The sequence below is a fragment of the Oncorhynchus clarkii genome, chromosome 7 (genome assembly GCF_045791955.1).
Source record: "Oncorhynchus clarkii lewisi isolate Uvic-CL-2024 chromosome 7, UVic_Ocla_1.0, whole genome shotgun sequence".
Taxonomy (NCBI): domain Eukaryota; kingdom Metazoa; phylum Chordata; class Actinopteri; order Salmoniformes; family Salmonidae; genus Oncorhynchus; species Oncorhynchus clarkii.
In genome coordinates, this window is record NC_092153.1 from 79,904,743 (window position 1) to 79,923,179 (window position 18,437).

Sequence of the window (18,437 nt, forward strand, 5' to 3'; positions counted from 1 at the left end):
CATTTACATGATCCTGCCTAATTATGTAATTTGTGTCGCATATTATTTGCAAAATTGAGGTTTGGGGAATATGCGTCCCATGTCACGTCACTACCCCTCCCGCGACGTCGACTCAAACCCCTCCCATTGGCGGAACGCCACATTCCTTTTGTCCAAGATGGCGGCGTTGATGTCGGTTCTCTGATAATGTTTTTAAATGTGTTTATCCTTTTAATTCACTATAAATGCAAAGTCGCAACGTTGCGGACATTAGTTACAAGTTAGTAAATCGTCCGTATCTGTGCAACGTCTGATTGAAAATCGAGGTATTGTATTCCAGACCGGATTGTTTCTACAGACACTGGCTGGCTAACTAGCTAACGTTACCTAGCTAAAAAGTTTGGGTATCGTTTAAAAATGAAACGACAGGCCGGGAGGGACTCCAGTCCTAGTCGGGCTTTAGCGAAACGAATACGGGAAAGAGAGCGGGAACGAGACGGGCCACGGAGAGAGGACCTACCGCCCCCGCCTCTTGCCTTGCTGCTCGCTGAAAGCCGAAGGCAACATGCTCGGAGCAGGAGCAGGGAACGAGAAAAGACGCGGCTTCGGGAGGAGCGCGGGGCCGCTGGAGACCCACTTCACCACCGACAACAACACCACGACCTCGGTCTGATCGGCCGCCCCGCTCTCCGGACTACAGCCGCCCTGCCTAAAGGCAAAGCGGTGACCGAGCTACTGGGCCCCCGTGGGGGAGCGGGGGGAAATCTGGAATACAAATCGTTGCTCATTAGCAATCTAGGCTCGGTGCTTTCAGACGAACATGTTGAAGACGGACTGTTCCACGAGTTTAAAAAGTTCGGGGACGTTAGTGTGAAACTATCTCACACTCCAGAGCTGGGCCGTGTTGCGTACGTGAATTTCCGTCACCCGGAAGACGCTAAAGAGGCCAGGCATGCCAAGACCAGGTTAGTGCTGTATGATCGCCCCCTTAAAGTAGAGCCCATGTACGTCCGTCGTCGCAGCTGCACGCCGCCGGATGTGAGCTACATTCCCATTCATGGCGCCTCATATCCCCCTTATAGACAGAGGTCTCTCTCCCCAGGGGCAGGAGTTAGCAGTATCAGAGACATCCGAGCACTGAGACACTACCCTGTAGAGGGGTTGGGACTGAGCAGAGAGAGGGAGAGGATCTTAGATTACTACAGTATGTTGGATGAGAGGGGGCGGCCATACGGCCTGCCAGTACCCGAGCACGAAGACATAAAGCCAGAGGATGATGCGAGGGCGTGCAGGAACCTGTTCATCGGCAACCTGGATCACAACGTCACCGAGGGCGAGCTGAGGAGAGGCTTCGATAAGTACGGCATCATTGAGGAAGTTGTGATTAAACGACCGGCGCGCGGTCAGGGTGGAGCCTACGCTTTCCTCAAGTTCCAGAATTTAGACATGGCTCACCGGGCTAAGATAACCATGCAGGGCCGCGTGATCGGTGGGAACCCGGTGAAGATTGGCTACGGTAAAGCCAACCCCACCACGAGACTCTGGGTAGGTGGCCTCGGCCCTACCAACTCCCTAGCAACACTAGCCCGTGAGTTTGACCGCTTCGGCAGCATCCGAAACATAGACTATGTGAAAGGGGACAATTTTGCCTATATTCAGTATGAAAGCTTGGACGCCTCACAGGCCGCCTGTGCCCAGATGAGAGGTTTCCCCCTGGGAGGCCCAGAGCGGAGGCTGAGGGTGGACTTCGCCAAGGCGGAGGAGCCCCTGCCTCGTAGCTACCCAGCAGGGTACCAGCCCCCTGTGCCCCTGCCTGCCCACCTGGACTTGCTGCCAGAGGGTTACGGCGGGAGGCACCGCGACTGCAGCCTGGAGAGAGAGCTCCGTGCCAGGGACCGCTCGCCCCCCTCACACGCCCTGTTCACCCAGCGGGAGAGAGAGAGGGCTCTGCTGGACAGGGACAGGGGAGACAGAGAGTTCACCAGCCCAACCAAGAGCCTGGAGCGTAGGGTGGGTGAAGCATTTGGGGGATCCCGTGGAGGGCGGGGGGACCGAGCAGCCCGGAGCCGCAGCCGAGAGCGCTGGCTGAAGGAGAGGGACGCAGCGCGGGCTGGGGGGGAGAGACGGAGACGCTGCAGTCCCTCTCAGGAGAAGGAGAGAGGCAGGTCCAAGGTGAGGGGAGGAGGACCAGCCTCTCCAGAGGACAGCCCAGACAGAGCCAGGGTCAGAGCCCCAGACTCCACCACCGAGCCCAGGGGACAGAGCCCCGACAGCAGCCGCCACTCCAACGAGGACCGGGGTGGGGGTCTGAAGACCGGCGGGGACAGGGAAAAGGAACGCGACCGTGACCGCAACCACAGAAATGTGAGCGACAACAACCACACATTGTCTGACACGCCTAATAAAGACCCTAAGACACTCAGTACGCTGTCGGAGTATGCTGCCACCCTCACCAAAGCCTGGCACGGTCACTTCGCCCTGAAGAACTCCTGCTTCCCCACTAACATGCACCTGCTGGAGGGAGGCTCCGGGTTCTTCCACTCTGTCATGAAGGACCACCAGGCCAAGGGGAAACTGACCCAGCTGAAGATCGCCCAGCGACTGAGGATGGACCAGACCAGGCTGGACGAGGTCACCAGGAGGATCAAGCATGGTGGCTCCGAGGGCTACGCTGTTCTCCTGGCCCTCCAGGGCCCCATCGACCGCGAGGCCCCTCCACCTGAACCAGGCCTACAGATCAGACTCCTCCGTCACCTGGTCACCTACCTGAGGAACAAGGAGGCTGCAGGAGTGATCAGTCTACCTGTAGGTGGGGCTAAGGAGGGGGGAAAGGGGGGCATGCTGTACGCCTTCCCCCCCTGTGACTTTTCCCAGCAGTTCCTCCAGACCCCTCGCAGGACTTTGGAGAATCTGGATGAAGAGCACCTGGTGGTTGTGATTGTTTATGACTCTGCCTAACTAAGACAGACGTCACCTCTCTGTCTATAGTGTTAGCTGTCATTTATTTCCCCATGTCAACAACACATTGAGCTCTGAGCAAGGAAATAGTAGTGATTGTCAATAGCTAATTAAGTAAAACACCACTTTCTGTCTCTGTGGGGGGTAATGGCTGTTTCACTTCCGTGTAAAGGGACTGAACTGTTATAGACAGACACCTCGTCCTCTCTCTGGGGGGGGGGGGGGGGGGGGGGGTTCCTATGTCCCTCTCTACGGAACTTATGCCCCTAACAGACAGTGTCACTACAAACAGAGACTGAGCTGCTGTCACTCCAAGCAAGGGATCCTTTGAGACATACTGACAGACTTTGTATTTAAATACTGGAGGTATGACGGGACAGACATTTTGTCTGCATTTCTTTAAGTGAAACACTACAACTGAGTGAGGGATTGTTTATTTTCTTGGAACTAAACTGACCAAGCAGTATATCTAAAGGCTTCTTCTACAACAGGACTATGTGTCATATGATGTGATTGTATGTTTGTTGTTTTTATTCGACCATTCCAGAAGTTCCACCTTCATTTGAGAATTGTGTGCTCTGATTGGCTGTTGCATGCAGGAAGTTTGTTTTGTTGTACAGATTTTACCCTCCAACCGGTGGTTAAGTTCCACTCCTATTTACTGGCTATTGATTTTAAACTGTTGTTGTTTTGAAGTATTGTTTCAGCTACAGATATGATTTGTTAACAGTTCTGTCTTGGTCCTAAGGTGGTATTATACAGTTCATGGCTGGTTTAGTTTAGCTCTTTAAAAAAAAAAAATGTATGTACTGAATGAGCCTAAAGCCTATTTGCGAATGATTTTGACATACTAGAGAAAAGGGTTGTCGGTCCTCTCTTGTTGATGCAACACTGTTGCGGTTGTAAGGCAGAATGGGCTTCCTCTACAATTTATTTAAATCATCTGTTTTTTTTGTTTTTTAAAAAAATGTTTTATCACAAAACCATGCAATACAAATGAAATCCACCCACTGATATGTTGGAGTCAGTTCAATTTCTCCATGCTGTGTCTTTGAGCTGTGTGCTGTAACACTGAAGTACATGTTCTATTCATCTATTAGTTTAGGTGCTTTAAACATGTCTGTCTGTTTGAATCATACTGGGCCATTTTAATGGTTATTTGAAGAAAACATCCCCGGAATGAATGGACTAACTCTTGAGTAGTAGAATAGTTAAAAGGAAAAGTGTTTGTCACTACATAACATCAGACTGGTGTTAGTTAAGAGAACAGAACATCAGACTGGTGTTAGTTAAGAGAACAGAACATCAGACTGGTGTTAGTTAAGAGAACAGAACATCAGACTGGTGTTAGTTAAGAGAACAGAACATCAGACTGGTGTTAGTTAAGAGAACAGAACATCAGACTGGTGTTAGAAAAGTGTTTGTCACTACATAACATCAGACTGGTGTTAGTTAAGAGAACAGAACATCAGACTGGTGTTAGTTAAGAGAACAGAACATCAGACTGGTGTTAGAAAAGTGTTTGTCACTACATAACATCAGACTGGTGTTAGTTAAAACGAAAAGTGTTTGTCACTACATAACATCAGACTGGTGTTAGTTAAGAGAACAGAACATCAGACTGGTGTTAGAAAAGTGTTTGTCACTACATAACATCAGACTGGTGTTAGTTAAGAGAACAGAACATCAGACTGGTGTTAGAAAAGTGTTTGTCACTATATAACATCAGACTGGTGTTAGTTAAAACGAAAAGTGTTTGTCACTACATAACATCAGACTGGTGTTAGTTAAGAGAACAGAACATCAGACTGGTGTTAGTTATTAAAATGAAAAGTGTTTTTTGCTTCCCAAACAGCACCCTAAGGCCTGCGTGGGGCCCTGGTCAACCGTAGTGCTGTACGTAGAGAATACGTCTCCATTTGGGACTCTGGCTTTGTCACTACATGAGACTGGTTTTAGACGCTACTACCGAATGCAACGTTTCTTTAAACAACCAACAGAGAATGAGATCTATGGTTCGTTTTGTTATTCTGTTATGTGAACTATGCGATGCTGACCAATTTACATGACTTTGTCACATGGTAGGACCCATTTTCAATGGGGTTTGTATACTTACTTTAACCAACCTATCCATTTGATCGTTTTCTCTGTTGTTTCAACATGTATGAAAAATGAAATTAAACGTTTTATTCTCTTTTTAAATCCTTTTGTTTTCTTAATTTGCACCCGATGGCTTCTTGTTTTACAGGCAGACGGTTGAACAGTATGTGGCATGTTGGTGCGTTCTCATGAACCACTAAGGACGGAGGAGGTGTGGTATATGGCCAATATACCACGGCTAAGGGCTGTTCTTAAGCACGATGCAACGCAGAGTGCCTGGGGCGGCAGGGTAGCCTAGTGGTTAGAGTGTTGGACTAGTAACCGGAAGGTTGCAAATCTGTCGTTCTGCCCCTGAACAGGCAGTTAACCCACTGTTCCTAGGCCGTCATTGAAAATAAGAATTTGTTCTTAACTGACTTGCCTAGTTAAATAAAGGTAAAATTAAATAAAAATATTGGCCATATACCACAAACCCCCGAGGTGCCTTACTGCTATTATAAACTGCTTACCAACGTAATCTGAGCAGTAAAAAGATGTTTTGTCATACCCGTGGTATACAGTCTGATATACCATGGCTGTCAGCCAATCAGCATTCAGGGCTCAAACCACCCAGTTTATAATAACAGGTCTCTCAGATCACAACATGACCTTTATTGTTAGGAAACTCATCAACAAAACATATTTTACTAGGCAAGTCAGTTAAGAACAAATTCTTATTTTCAATGACGGCCTAGGAATAGTGGGCCTTGTTCAGGGGTAGAACAACAACCAACCAATTATTGTCAGCTCAGAGGATTTGATCTTGCAACCTTTCGGTTACTAGTTCAACGCTCTAACCACTAGGCTACCCTGCCACTCCTTCAGTATTAAAATACCAGCAAACCCTCTGGGCTGGCTCTCCCCAGAAATGTTATGGCGTTAGAAACTGACCCAGAAAGCATTTCATTGGGACAATACTCTGCAACTACATAAGACAAATAAGTGTTTTGATGAAATTATATCCGCTATTGGACAAGTTGTAGACAAGTTTCTCAAAAAAACTAAGCACTAATCAAAGAAAAAAACGCAGTTACCAAGGCTAGACGTTTCTCCTTTTCAACTCATGAAACAACCAAATGCGGCATTAAAAACATTCATAAAAAAGTCGCAGGAGCACTGACATGCAAGTATACAGGGGACTACATAGGATGCAGGAGGACTGACATGCAAGTATACAGGGGACTACATAGGATGCAGGAGGACTGACATGCAAGTATACAGGGGACTACATAGGATGCAGGAGGACTGACATGCAACTATACAGGGGACTACATAGGATGCAGGAGGACTGACATGCAACTATACAGGGGACTACATAGGATGCAGGAGGACTGACATGCAAGTATACATGGGACTACATAGGATGCAGGAGGACTGACATGCAAGTATACAGGGGTGTACATAGGATGCAGGAGGACTGACATGCAAGTATACAAGGGACTAGAAAGTTGCAGGAGGACTGACATGCAAGTATACAAGGGACTACATAGGATGCAGGAGGACTGACATGCAAGTATACAAGGGACTAGAAAGTTGCAGGAGGACTGACATGCAAGTATACAAGGGACTAGAAAGTTGCAGGAGGACTGACATGCAAGTATACAAGGGACTAAAAAAGTTGCAGGAGGACTGACATGCAAGTATACAGGGGACTACATAGGATGCAGGAGGACTGACATGCAAGTATACATGGGACTACATAGGATGCAGGAGGACTGACATGCAAGTATACAGGGGACTACGTAGGATGCAGGAGGACTGACATGGAAGTATACAGGGACTACATAGGATGCAGGAGGACTGACATGCAAGTATACAAGGGACTAGAAAATTGCAGGAGGACTGACATGCAAGTATACAAGGGACTACATAGGATGCAGGAGGACTGACATGCAAGTATACAAGGGACTAGAAAGTTGCAGGAGGACTGACATGCAAGTATACAAGGGACTAGAAAGTTGCAGGAGGACTGACATGCAAGTATACAAGGGACTAAAAAAGTTGCAGGAGGACTGACATGCAAGTATACAGGGGACCACATAGGATGCAGGAGGACTGACATGCAAGTATACAGGGGACTACATAGGATGCAGGAGGACTGACATGCAAGTATACAGGGGACTACATAGGATGCAGGAGGACTGACATGCAACTATACAGGGGACTACATAGGATGCAGGAGGACTGACATGCAACTATACAGGGGACTACATAGGATGCAGGAGGACTGACATGCAAGTATACAGGGGACTACATAGGATGCAGGAGGACTGACATGCAACTATACAGGGGACTACATAGGATGCAGGAGGACTGACATGCAAGTATACATGGGACTACATAGGATGCAGGAGGACTGACATGCAAGTATACAGGGGTGTACATAGGATGCAGGAGGACTGACATGCAAGTATACAAGGGACTAGAAAGTTGCAGGAGGACTGACATGCAAGTATACAAGGGACTACATAGGATGCAGGAGGACTGACATGCAAGTATACAAGGGACTAAAAAAGTTGCAGGAGGACTGACATGCAAGTATACAGGGGACTACATAGGATGCAGGAGGACTGACATGCAAGTATACATGGGACTACATAGGATGCAGGAGGACTGACATGCAAGTATACATGGGACTACATAGGATGCAGGAGGACTGACATGCAAGTATACAGGGGACTACGTAGGATGCAGGAGGACTGACATGGAAGTATACAGGGGACTACATAGGATGCAGGAGGACTGACATGCAAGTATACAAGGGACTAGAAAATTGCAGGAGGACTGACATGCAAGTATACAAGGGACTACATAGGATGCAGGAGGACTGACATGCAAGTATACAAGGGACTAGAAAGTTGCAGGAGGACTGACATGCAAGTATACAAGGGACTAGAAAGTTGCAGGAGGACTGACATGCAAGTATGCAAGGGACTAAAAAAGTTGCAGGAGGACTGACATGCAAGTATACAGGGGACTACATAGGATGCAGGAGGACTGACATGCAAGTATACATGGGACTACATAGGAAGCAGGAGGACTGACATGCAAGTATACAGGGGACTACGTAGGATGCAGGAGGACTGACATGGAAGTATACAGGGGACTACATAGGATGCAGGAGGACTGACATGCAAGTATACAAGGGACTAGAAAATTGCAGGAGGACTGACATGCAAGTATACAAGGGACTACATAGGATGCAGGAGGACTGACATGCAAGTATACAAGGGACTAGAAAGTTGCAGGAGGACTGACATGCAAGTATACAAGGGACTAGAAAGTTGCAGGAGGACTGACATGCAAGTATACAAGGGACTAAAAAAGTTGCAGGAGGACTGACATGCAAGTATACAGGGGACTACATAGGATGCAGGAGGACTGACATGCAAGTATACAGGGGACTACATAGGATGCAGGAGGACTGACATGCAACTATACAGGGGACTACATAGGATGCAGGAAGACTGACATGCAACTATACAGGGGACTACATAGGATGCAGGAGGACTGACATGCAAGTATACAGGGGACTACATAGGATGCAGGAGGACTGACATGCAACTATACAGGGGACTACATAGGATGCAGGAGGACTGACATGCAACTATACAGGGGACTACATAGGATGCAGGAGGACTGACATGCAAGTATACATGGGACTACATAGGATGCAGGAGGACTGACATGCAAGTATACAGGGGTGTACATAGGATGCAGGAGGACTGACATGCAAGTATACAAGGGACTAGAAAGTTGCAGGAGGACTGACATGCAAGTATACAAGGGACTACATAGGATGCAGGAGGACTGACATGCAAGTATACAAGGGACTACATAGGATGCAGGAGGACTGACATGCAAGTATACAGGGGTGTACATAGGATGCAGGAGGACTGACATGCAAGTATACAGGGGACTACGTAGGATGCAGGAGGACTGACATGGAAGTATACAGGGGACTACATAGGATGCAGGAGGACTGACATGCAAGTATACAAGGGACTAGAAAATTGCAGGAGGACTGACATGCAAGTATACAAGGGACTACATAGGATGCAGGAGGACTGACATGCAAGTATACAAGGGACTACATAGGATGCAGGAGGACTGACATGCAAGTATACAAGGGACTAGAAAGTTGCAGGAGGACTGACATGCAAGTATACAAGGGACTAGAAAGTTGCAGGAGGACTGACATGCAAGTATACAAGGGACTAAAAAAGTTGCAGGAGGACTGACATGCAAGTATACAGGGGACTACATAGGATGCAGGAGGACTGACATGCAAGTATACAGGGGACTACATAGGATGCAGGAGGACTGACATGCAAGTATACAGGGGACTACATAGGATGCTGCGACAGCAAAACGTTGTGACTGTTTTAACAGACGTCAAATGAAATAGTACAGTAACATGGAAACAAATTAATAACCTGATAAATCCACAAATGAAAACATAAAGTGTCTGTTGTAAAAGTGATGGGGGAAGTGTTTGATCAAGGACAGATTGGTAAATTAATTCGACAACTTCCATCCTCCAGATCCACCATGAGGTAAATAAATCAGAGGTGTGTTAAACAGAGTGATAGTCCCTAGAAATCTGAACACCACCTACTCTACAGAGATATTCAATCTGAACACCACCTGCTCTACAGAGATATTCAATCTGAACACCACCTGCTCTACAGAGATATTCAATCTGAACACCACCTACTCTACAGAGATATTCAATCTGAACACCACCTACTCTACAGAGATATTCAATCTGAACACCACCTACTCTACAGAGATATTCAATCTGAACACCACCTACTCTACAGAGATATTCAATCTGAACACCACCTACTCTACAGAGATATTCAATCTGAACACCACCTGCTCTGCAGAGATATTCAATCTGAACACCACCTACTCTACAGAGATATTCAATCTGAACACCACCTACTCTACAGAGATATTCAATCTGAACACCACCTACTCTACAGAGATATTCAATCTGAACACCACCTGCTCTACAGAGATATTCAATCTGAACACCACCTACTCTAGAGAGATATTCAATCTGAACACCACCTACTCTACAGAGATATTCAATCTGAACACCACCTACTCTACAGAGATATTCAATCTGAACACCACCTGCTCTACAGAGATATTCAATCTGAACACCACCTACTCTACAGAGATATTCAATCTGAACACCACCTACTCTACAGAGATATTCAATCTGAACACCACCTGCTCTACAGAGATATTCAATCTGAACACCACCTACTCTACAGATATATTCAATCTGAACACCACCTACTCTACAGAGATATTCAATCTGAACACCACCTACTCTACAGAGATATTCAATCTGAACACCACCTACTCTGCAGAGATATTCAATCTGAACACCACCTACTCTACAGAGATATTCAATCTGAACACCACCTACTCTACAGAGATATTCAATCTGAACACCACCTACTCTACAGAGATATTCAATCTGAACACCACCTGCTCTACAGAGATATTCAATCTGAACACCACCTCCTCTACAGAGATATTCAATCTGAACACCTACTCTACAGAGATATTCAATCTGAACACCACCTACTCTACAGAGATATTCAATCTGAACACCACCTACTCTACAGAGATATTCAATCTGAACACCACCTACTCTACAGAGATATTCAATCTGAACACCACCTACTCTACAGAGATATTCAATCTGAACACCACCTACTCTACAGAGATATTCAATCTGAACACCACCTACTCTACAGATATATTCAATCTGAACACCACCTACTCTACAGAGATATTCAATCTGAACACCACCTACTCTACAGAGATATTCGATCTGAACACCTACTCTACAGAGGTATTCAATTTCAACACTGCATTAAGCAGTATAGCGATAATCTGGCAAAACCAGTTCACGCATCTGGTAAATATCTCCATAACAGTGGGCCTGGAAAATCGCTCTGGTCCCACCTATCTTCAAGTCAGTATTCTGAACTGACAAGTAACTACAGACCAGCCAGTATTGTGCCTGTCCTATCTAAAGTGTTGGAGAAAGTCCAAGCAGAACAGCTCATGTCATATCTGGGTGAGCATCAGTATTGCACCGGGAACAATTTTGGATTCAGACCAAAATACTCCACTGAAACAGCAAACTGTTCTCCTGGAGAACGTCAAGAAATCATTGGATGAGGGAAATGTGGTCGGCGCAGTCTTCCTTGACCTGAAAAAAGGTCTTTGACACAGCTGGTTTGGTTCATGTTCTCTCACATGTCCCACTGTAAAACATCCTGGTCCCAGGCCAGACAGACAGTGCAGAGACCCTTAGAATCACTGTATAACCTTGCACTGAAAAATCCTGGACCGAAAGCACTTACGGTACCATCACTGTTACATCCTGAAAAATGTACTGAGCTTTGAACACTTCAATCACATTTTGCACATGTGAAGCTTGAATTTAAATGTCACAATGGTCTTGCCCCTGACCAAGCACATGCAGAAGCTGCAAGGACCTGGCATGTCCACCAGAGGGTGCACCAGAGGAAACTGCAGGGTCCCTCTATATAACACTGCAGGGTCCCTCTATATAATAGGCCAGTCTTCCTTCTACAGGGGAGCACACTGTATCAGAAGAAAGGAGGAGACCTAGTCAGTTGTCCAACTGAATGAATTTAACTGAAATGTGTATTCCGCATTTAACTCAACCCCCCAGAATCAGAGAGGTGCTGTGGCGGCTGCCTTAATCAACATCCATGTCTCCAGCGCCTGGGGAACAGTGGGTTAACTACCTTGCTCAGGGGCAGAACAACAGATTTTTACCTTGTCAGGTCAAGGATTCAATCCAGCAACCTTCTGGTTACTGGCCCAACACGCTAACCACTAGGATACACAAACTGCTGTAAAATGTCAATACATTCAAAAGAAACCTCAAAAAACTGGTTGCTACAGGTTCCAACAATGCAATCATGTATGAACTGCTCCCATTAAGACTGTATTTCATCCAAGTTGTAAATATTAGGGGTAAACACTGTAAGTACGAGCAGGCTTTTTCTTTTCCCATGTCTGTATCGACACTAGGGGGCAGTGTTGTCAAAGAAATGGAACATTGGTTTGATGTTACAAAGGATTAAAAATTAATTCCCAACTGGAGATGAGTGTCATTATAGAAAACTATAATCTGGGATTTAATTTCTGGTGAATTTTTTGAAAGGTTGGCTAAATTGTACAAAATCCAACTAAAGTTGTAGATATTGTCTTTATGCAGAATTTAACTCATTCCATTAGAGAGACTTCACCAATGCTAAAGAAAATGTTTATTAAAAAAAAGTTAGATACAATATTGCTTCATAATTTCTATATTTTAAAAAAAATTGTTCGTTTTGGGCGCTATTTAATCTGACCCGAGGCTGCATTCCCTGTTAACCCACTACTGCATGGCCACGAATGACTCCAACACCATCATTAAAATTGCAGACTACGGCGGTAGGTCTGATCACCGGCGACCGATGAGACAGCCTATAGGGAAGAGGTCAGAGACCTAGCAGTGTGGTGCAAGGAGAACAACCTCTCCCTCAATGTCAGCAAGACTAAGGATCTGATCGTGAACTACAGGAAAAGGAGGGCAGAACAGGCCCCCATTAACATCGACAGGGCTGTAGTGGAGCGGGTCGAGAGTTTCAAGTTCCTTGTTGTCCACATCACCAACAAACTATCATGGTCCAAACACACCAAGACAGTTGTGAAGAGGGCACAGGATATCAGATCCTCAAAAGGTTTTACAGCTGTACCATTAAAAGCATGGTTGCATCACCGCTTGGTACGGCAACTGCTCAGCATCCGACCTTAAGGCGCTATAGAAGGTAGTGCGTACGGCCCTAAAGATCGACAAAGACTCTAGCCACCCTACTCATAGACTGTTCTCTCTGCTACCGCACGGCAAGTAATACCAGAGAACCAAGTCTAGGACCAAAAGGCTCCTTAACAGCTTCTACCCCCAAGACATAAGACTGCTGAACAGCTTCTACCCCCAAGACATAAGACTGCTGAACAGCTTCTACCCCCAAGCCCTCAGACTCCTGAACAGCTTCTACCCCCAAGCCATCAGAATGCTGAACAGATTCTACCCCCAGGACATCAGACTGCTGAACAGCTTCTACCCCCAAGACATCAGACTGCTGAACAGCTTCTACCCCCAAGCCATCAGACTGCTGAACAGCTTCTACCCCCAAGCCATCAGACTGCTGAACAGCTTCTACCCCCAAGCCATCAGACTGCTGAACAGCTTCTACCCCCAAGATATCAGACTGCTGAACAGCTTCTACCCCCAAGCCATCAGACTGCTGAACAGCTTCTACCCCCAAGCCTTCAGACTGGTGAACTACTAACAGTATTTCTACTCTACTAACAGTATTACCCTACCTACATGTATATTACCCTACATGTATATCACCCAACATGTATATTACCCTACATGTATATTACCCTACATGTATATTACCTCTACCTACATGTATATTACCTCTACCTACATGTATATTACCCTACATGTATATTACCTCTACTGGTATATCACCCAACATGTATATTACCCTACATGTATATTACCCTTCATGTATATTACCCTACATGTATATTACCCTTCATGTATATTACCCTACATGTATATTACCCTAAATGTATATTACCCCTACCTACATGTATATTACCCTACATGTATATTACCCTACCTACATGTATATTACCCCTACCTACATGTATATTACCATGCATGTATATTACCCTACATGTATATTACCTTACCTACATGTATATTACCCTACATGTATATTACCCTACCTACATGTATATTACCCTACATGTATATTACCCTACATGTATATTACCTCTACTGGTATATTACCTCTACCTACATGTATATTACCCTACATGTATATTACCCTACCTACATGTATATTACCCTACATGTATATTACCCTTCATGTATATTACCCTACATGTATATTACCCTAAATGTATATTACCCCTACCTACATGTATATTACCCTAAATGTATATTACCCTACCAACATGTATATTACCCTACCTACATGTATATATTACCCTACATGTATATTACCCTACATGTATATTACCCTACATGTATATTACCCCTACCAACATGTATATTACCCTACCTACATGTATATATTACCCCTACCTACATGTATATTACCCCTACCTACATGTATATTACCCTACATTTATATTACCCTACCTACATGTATATTACCCTACATGTATATTACCCTACATGTATATTACCCTACATGTATATTACCCTACCTACATGTATATTACCCCTACCTACATGTATATTACCCTACATGTATATTACCCTACATGTATATTACCCTACATGTATATTACCCCTACCTACATGTATATTACCTCTACTGGTATATTACCCCTACCTACATGTATATTACCCTACATGTATATTACCCTACATGTATATTACCCTACATGTATATTACCCTACATGTATATTACCCTACCTACATGTATATTACCCCTACCTACATGTATATTACCATACATGTATATTACCCTACATGTATATTACCTTACCTACATGTATATTACCCTACCTACATGTATATTACCTCTACTGGCATATTACCCCTACCTACAGGTAACTGAGCTAAACGACTACCGCCCCGTAGCACTCACTTCCGTCATCATGAAGTGCTTTGAGAGACTAGTCAAGGACCATATCACCTCCACCCTACCTGACACCCTAGACCCACTCCAATTTGCTTACCGCCCAAATAGGTCCACAGACGATGCAATCTCAACCACACTGCACACTGCCCTAACCCATCAGACTGCTGAACAGCTTCTACCCCCAAGACATCAGACTGCTGAACAGCTTCTACCTCCAAGCCATCAGACTGCTGAACAGCTTCTACCCCCAAGCCATCAGACTGCTGAACAGCTTCTACCCCCAAGCCATCAGACTGCTGAACAGCTTCTACCCCCAAGATATCAGACTGCTGAACAGCTTCTACCCCCAAGCCATCAGACTGCTGAACAGCTTCTACCCCCAAGCCTTCAGACTGGTGAACTACTAACAGTATTTCTACTCTACTAACAGTATTACCCTACCTACATGTATATTACCCTACATGTATATCACCCAACATGTATATTACCCTACATGTATATTACCCTACATGTATATTACCTCTACCTACATGTATATTACCTCTACCTACATGTATATTACCCTACATGTATATTACCTCTACTGGTATATCACCCAACATGTATATTACCCTACATGTATATTACCCTTCATGTATATTACCCTACATGTATATTACCCTTCATGTATATTACCCTACATGTATATTACCCTAAATGTATATTACCCCTACCTACATGTATATTACCCTACATGTATATTACCCTACCTACATGTATATTACCCCTACCTACATGTATATTACCATGCATGTATATTACCCTACATGTATATTACCTTACCTACATGTATATTACCCTACATGTATATTACCCTACCTACATGTATATTACCCTACATGTATATTACCCTACATGTATATTACCTCTACTGGTATATAACCTCTACCTACATGTATATTACCCTACATGTATATTACCCTACCTACATGTATATTACCCTACATGTATATTACCCTTCATGTATATTACCCTACATGTATATTACCCTAAATGTATATTACCCCTACCTACATGTATATTACCCTAAATGTATATTACCCTACCAACATGTATATTACCCTACCTACATGTATATATTACCCTACATGTATATTACCCTACATGTATATTACCCTACATGTATATTACCCCTACCAACATGTATATTACCCTACCTACATGTATATATTACCCCTACCTACATGTATATTACCCCTACCTACATGTATATTACCCTACATTTATATTACCCTACCTACATGTATATTACCCTACATGTATATTACCCTACATGTATATTACCCTACATGTATATTACCCTACCTACATGTATATTACCCCTACCTACATGTATATTACCCTACATGTATATTACCCTACATGTATATTACCCTACATGTATATTACCCCTACCTACATGTATATTACCTCTACTGGTATATTACCCCTACCTACATGTATATTACCCTACATGTATATTACCCTACATGTATATTACCCTACATGTATATTACCCTACATGTATATTACCCTACCTACATGTATATTACCCCTACCTACATGTATATTACCATACATGTATATTACCCTACATGTATATTACCTTACCTACATGTATATTACCCTACCTACATGTATATTACCTCTACTGGCATATTACCCCTACCTACAGGTAACTGAGCTAAACGACTACCGCCCCGTAGCACTCACTTCCGTCATCATGAAGTGCTTTGAGAGACTAGTCAAGGACCATATCACCTCCACCCTACCTGACACCCTAGACCCACTCCAATTTGCTTACCGCCCAAATAGGTCCACAGACGATGCAATCTCAACCACACTGCACACTGCCCTAACCCATCTGGACAAGAGGAATACCTATGTGAGAATGCTGTTCATTGACTACAGCTCGGCATTCAACACCATAGTACCCTCCAAGCTCGTCATCAAGCTCGAGACCCTGGGTCTCGACCCCGCCCTGTGCAACTGGGTACTGGACTTCCTGACGGGCCGCCCCCAGGTGGTGAGGGTAGGCAACAACATCTCCTCCCCGCTGATCCTCAACACTGGGGCCCCACAAGGGTGCGTTCTGAGCCCTCTCCTGTACTCCCTGTTCACCCACGACTGCGTGGCCACGCACGCCTCCAACTCAATCATCAAGTTTGCGGACGACACAACAGTGGTAGGCTTGATTACCAACAACGACGAGACGGCCTACAGGGAGGAGGTGAGGGCCCTCGGAGTGTGGTGTCAGGAAAATAACCTCACACTCAACGTCAACAAAACTAAGGAGATGATTGTGGACTTCAGGAAACAGCAGAGGGAACACCCCCCTATCCACATTGATGGAACAGTAGTGGAGAGGGTAGCAAGTTTTAAGTTCCTCGGCATACACATCACAGACAAACTGAATTGGTCCACTCACACAGACAGCATTGTGAAGAAGGCACAGCAGCGCCTCTTCAACCTCAGGAGGCTGAAGAAATTCGGCTTGTCACCAAAAGCACTCACAAACTTCTACAGATGCACAATCGAGAGCATCCTGGCGGGCTGTATCACCGCCTGGTACGGCAACTGCTCCGCCCTCAACCGTAAGCCTCTCCAGAGGGTAGTGAGGTCTGCACAACGCATCACCGGGGGCAAACTACCTGCCCTCCAGGACACCTACACCACCCGATGTCACAGGAAGGCCATAAAGATCATCAAGGACATCAACCACCCGAGCCACTGCCTGTTCACCCCGCTATCATCCAGAAGGCGAGGTCAGTACAGGTGCATCAAAGCTGGGACCGAGAGACTGAAAAACAGCTTCTATCTCAAGGCTATCAGACTGTTAAACAGCCACCACTAACATTGAGTGGCTGCTGCCAACACACTGACACTGACTCAACTCCAGCCACTTTAATAATGGGATTGATGGGAAATGATGTAAATATATCACTAGCCACTTTAAACAATGCTACCTTATATAATGTTACTTACCCTACATTATTCATCTCATAGGCATACGTATATACTGTACTCTATATCATCGACTGTATCCTTATGTAATACATGTATCACTAGCCACTTTAACTATGCCACTTTGTTTACATACTCATCTCATATGTATATACTGTACTCGATACAATCTACTGTATCTGCCTATGCTGCTCTGTACCATCACTCATTCATATATCCTTATGTACATATTCTTTATCCCCTCACACTGTGTACAAGACAGTAGTTTTGGAATTGTTAGTTAGATTACTTGTTGGTTATTACTGCATTGTCGGAACTAGAAGCACAAGCATTTCGCTACACTCGCATTAACATCTGCTAACCATGTGTATGTGACAAATAAAATTTGATTTGATTTGATTTGATTTGATTTACATGTATATTACCCTATATGTATATTACCCTACATGTATATTACCCTAAATGTATATTACCCTACATGTATATTACCCTACATGTATATTACCCTACATTTATATTAGCCTACATGTATATTACCCTACATTTATATTACCCTAAATGTATATTACCCTACATTTATATTACCCTATATGTATATTACCCTACATGTATATTACCCTAAATGTATATTACCCTACATGTATATTACCCTACATGTATAT

General features: G+C 44.5%; 1 protein-coding gene across 1 annotated transcript; it reads left to right on the top strand.

Annotated features, from left to right (window-relative positions):
• The first annotated feature begins 142 nt into the window (after window positions 1-142).
• Window positions 143-5,139, top strand: LOC139413902 (RNA binding motif protein 15B). The gene has a single exon (XM_071161749.1). The coding sequence runs from the start codon at window positions 397-399 to the stop codon at window positions 2,935-2,937; it is 2,541 nt and encodes an 846-aa protein (XP_071017850.1). The 5' UTR covers window positions 143-396; the 3' UTR covers window positions 2,938-5,139.
• Window positions 5,140-18,437: the final 13,298 nt, after the last annotated feature.

Bases quoted from the DNA above. Each gene is read 5' to 3' on its own strand.
- LOC139413902 (XM_071161749.1), top strand. From the start codon at position 397: ATGAAACGACAGGCCGGGAGGGACTCCAGTCCTAGTCGGGCTTTAGCG.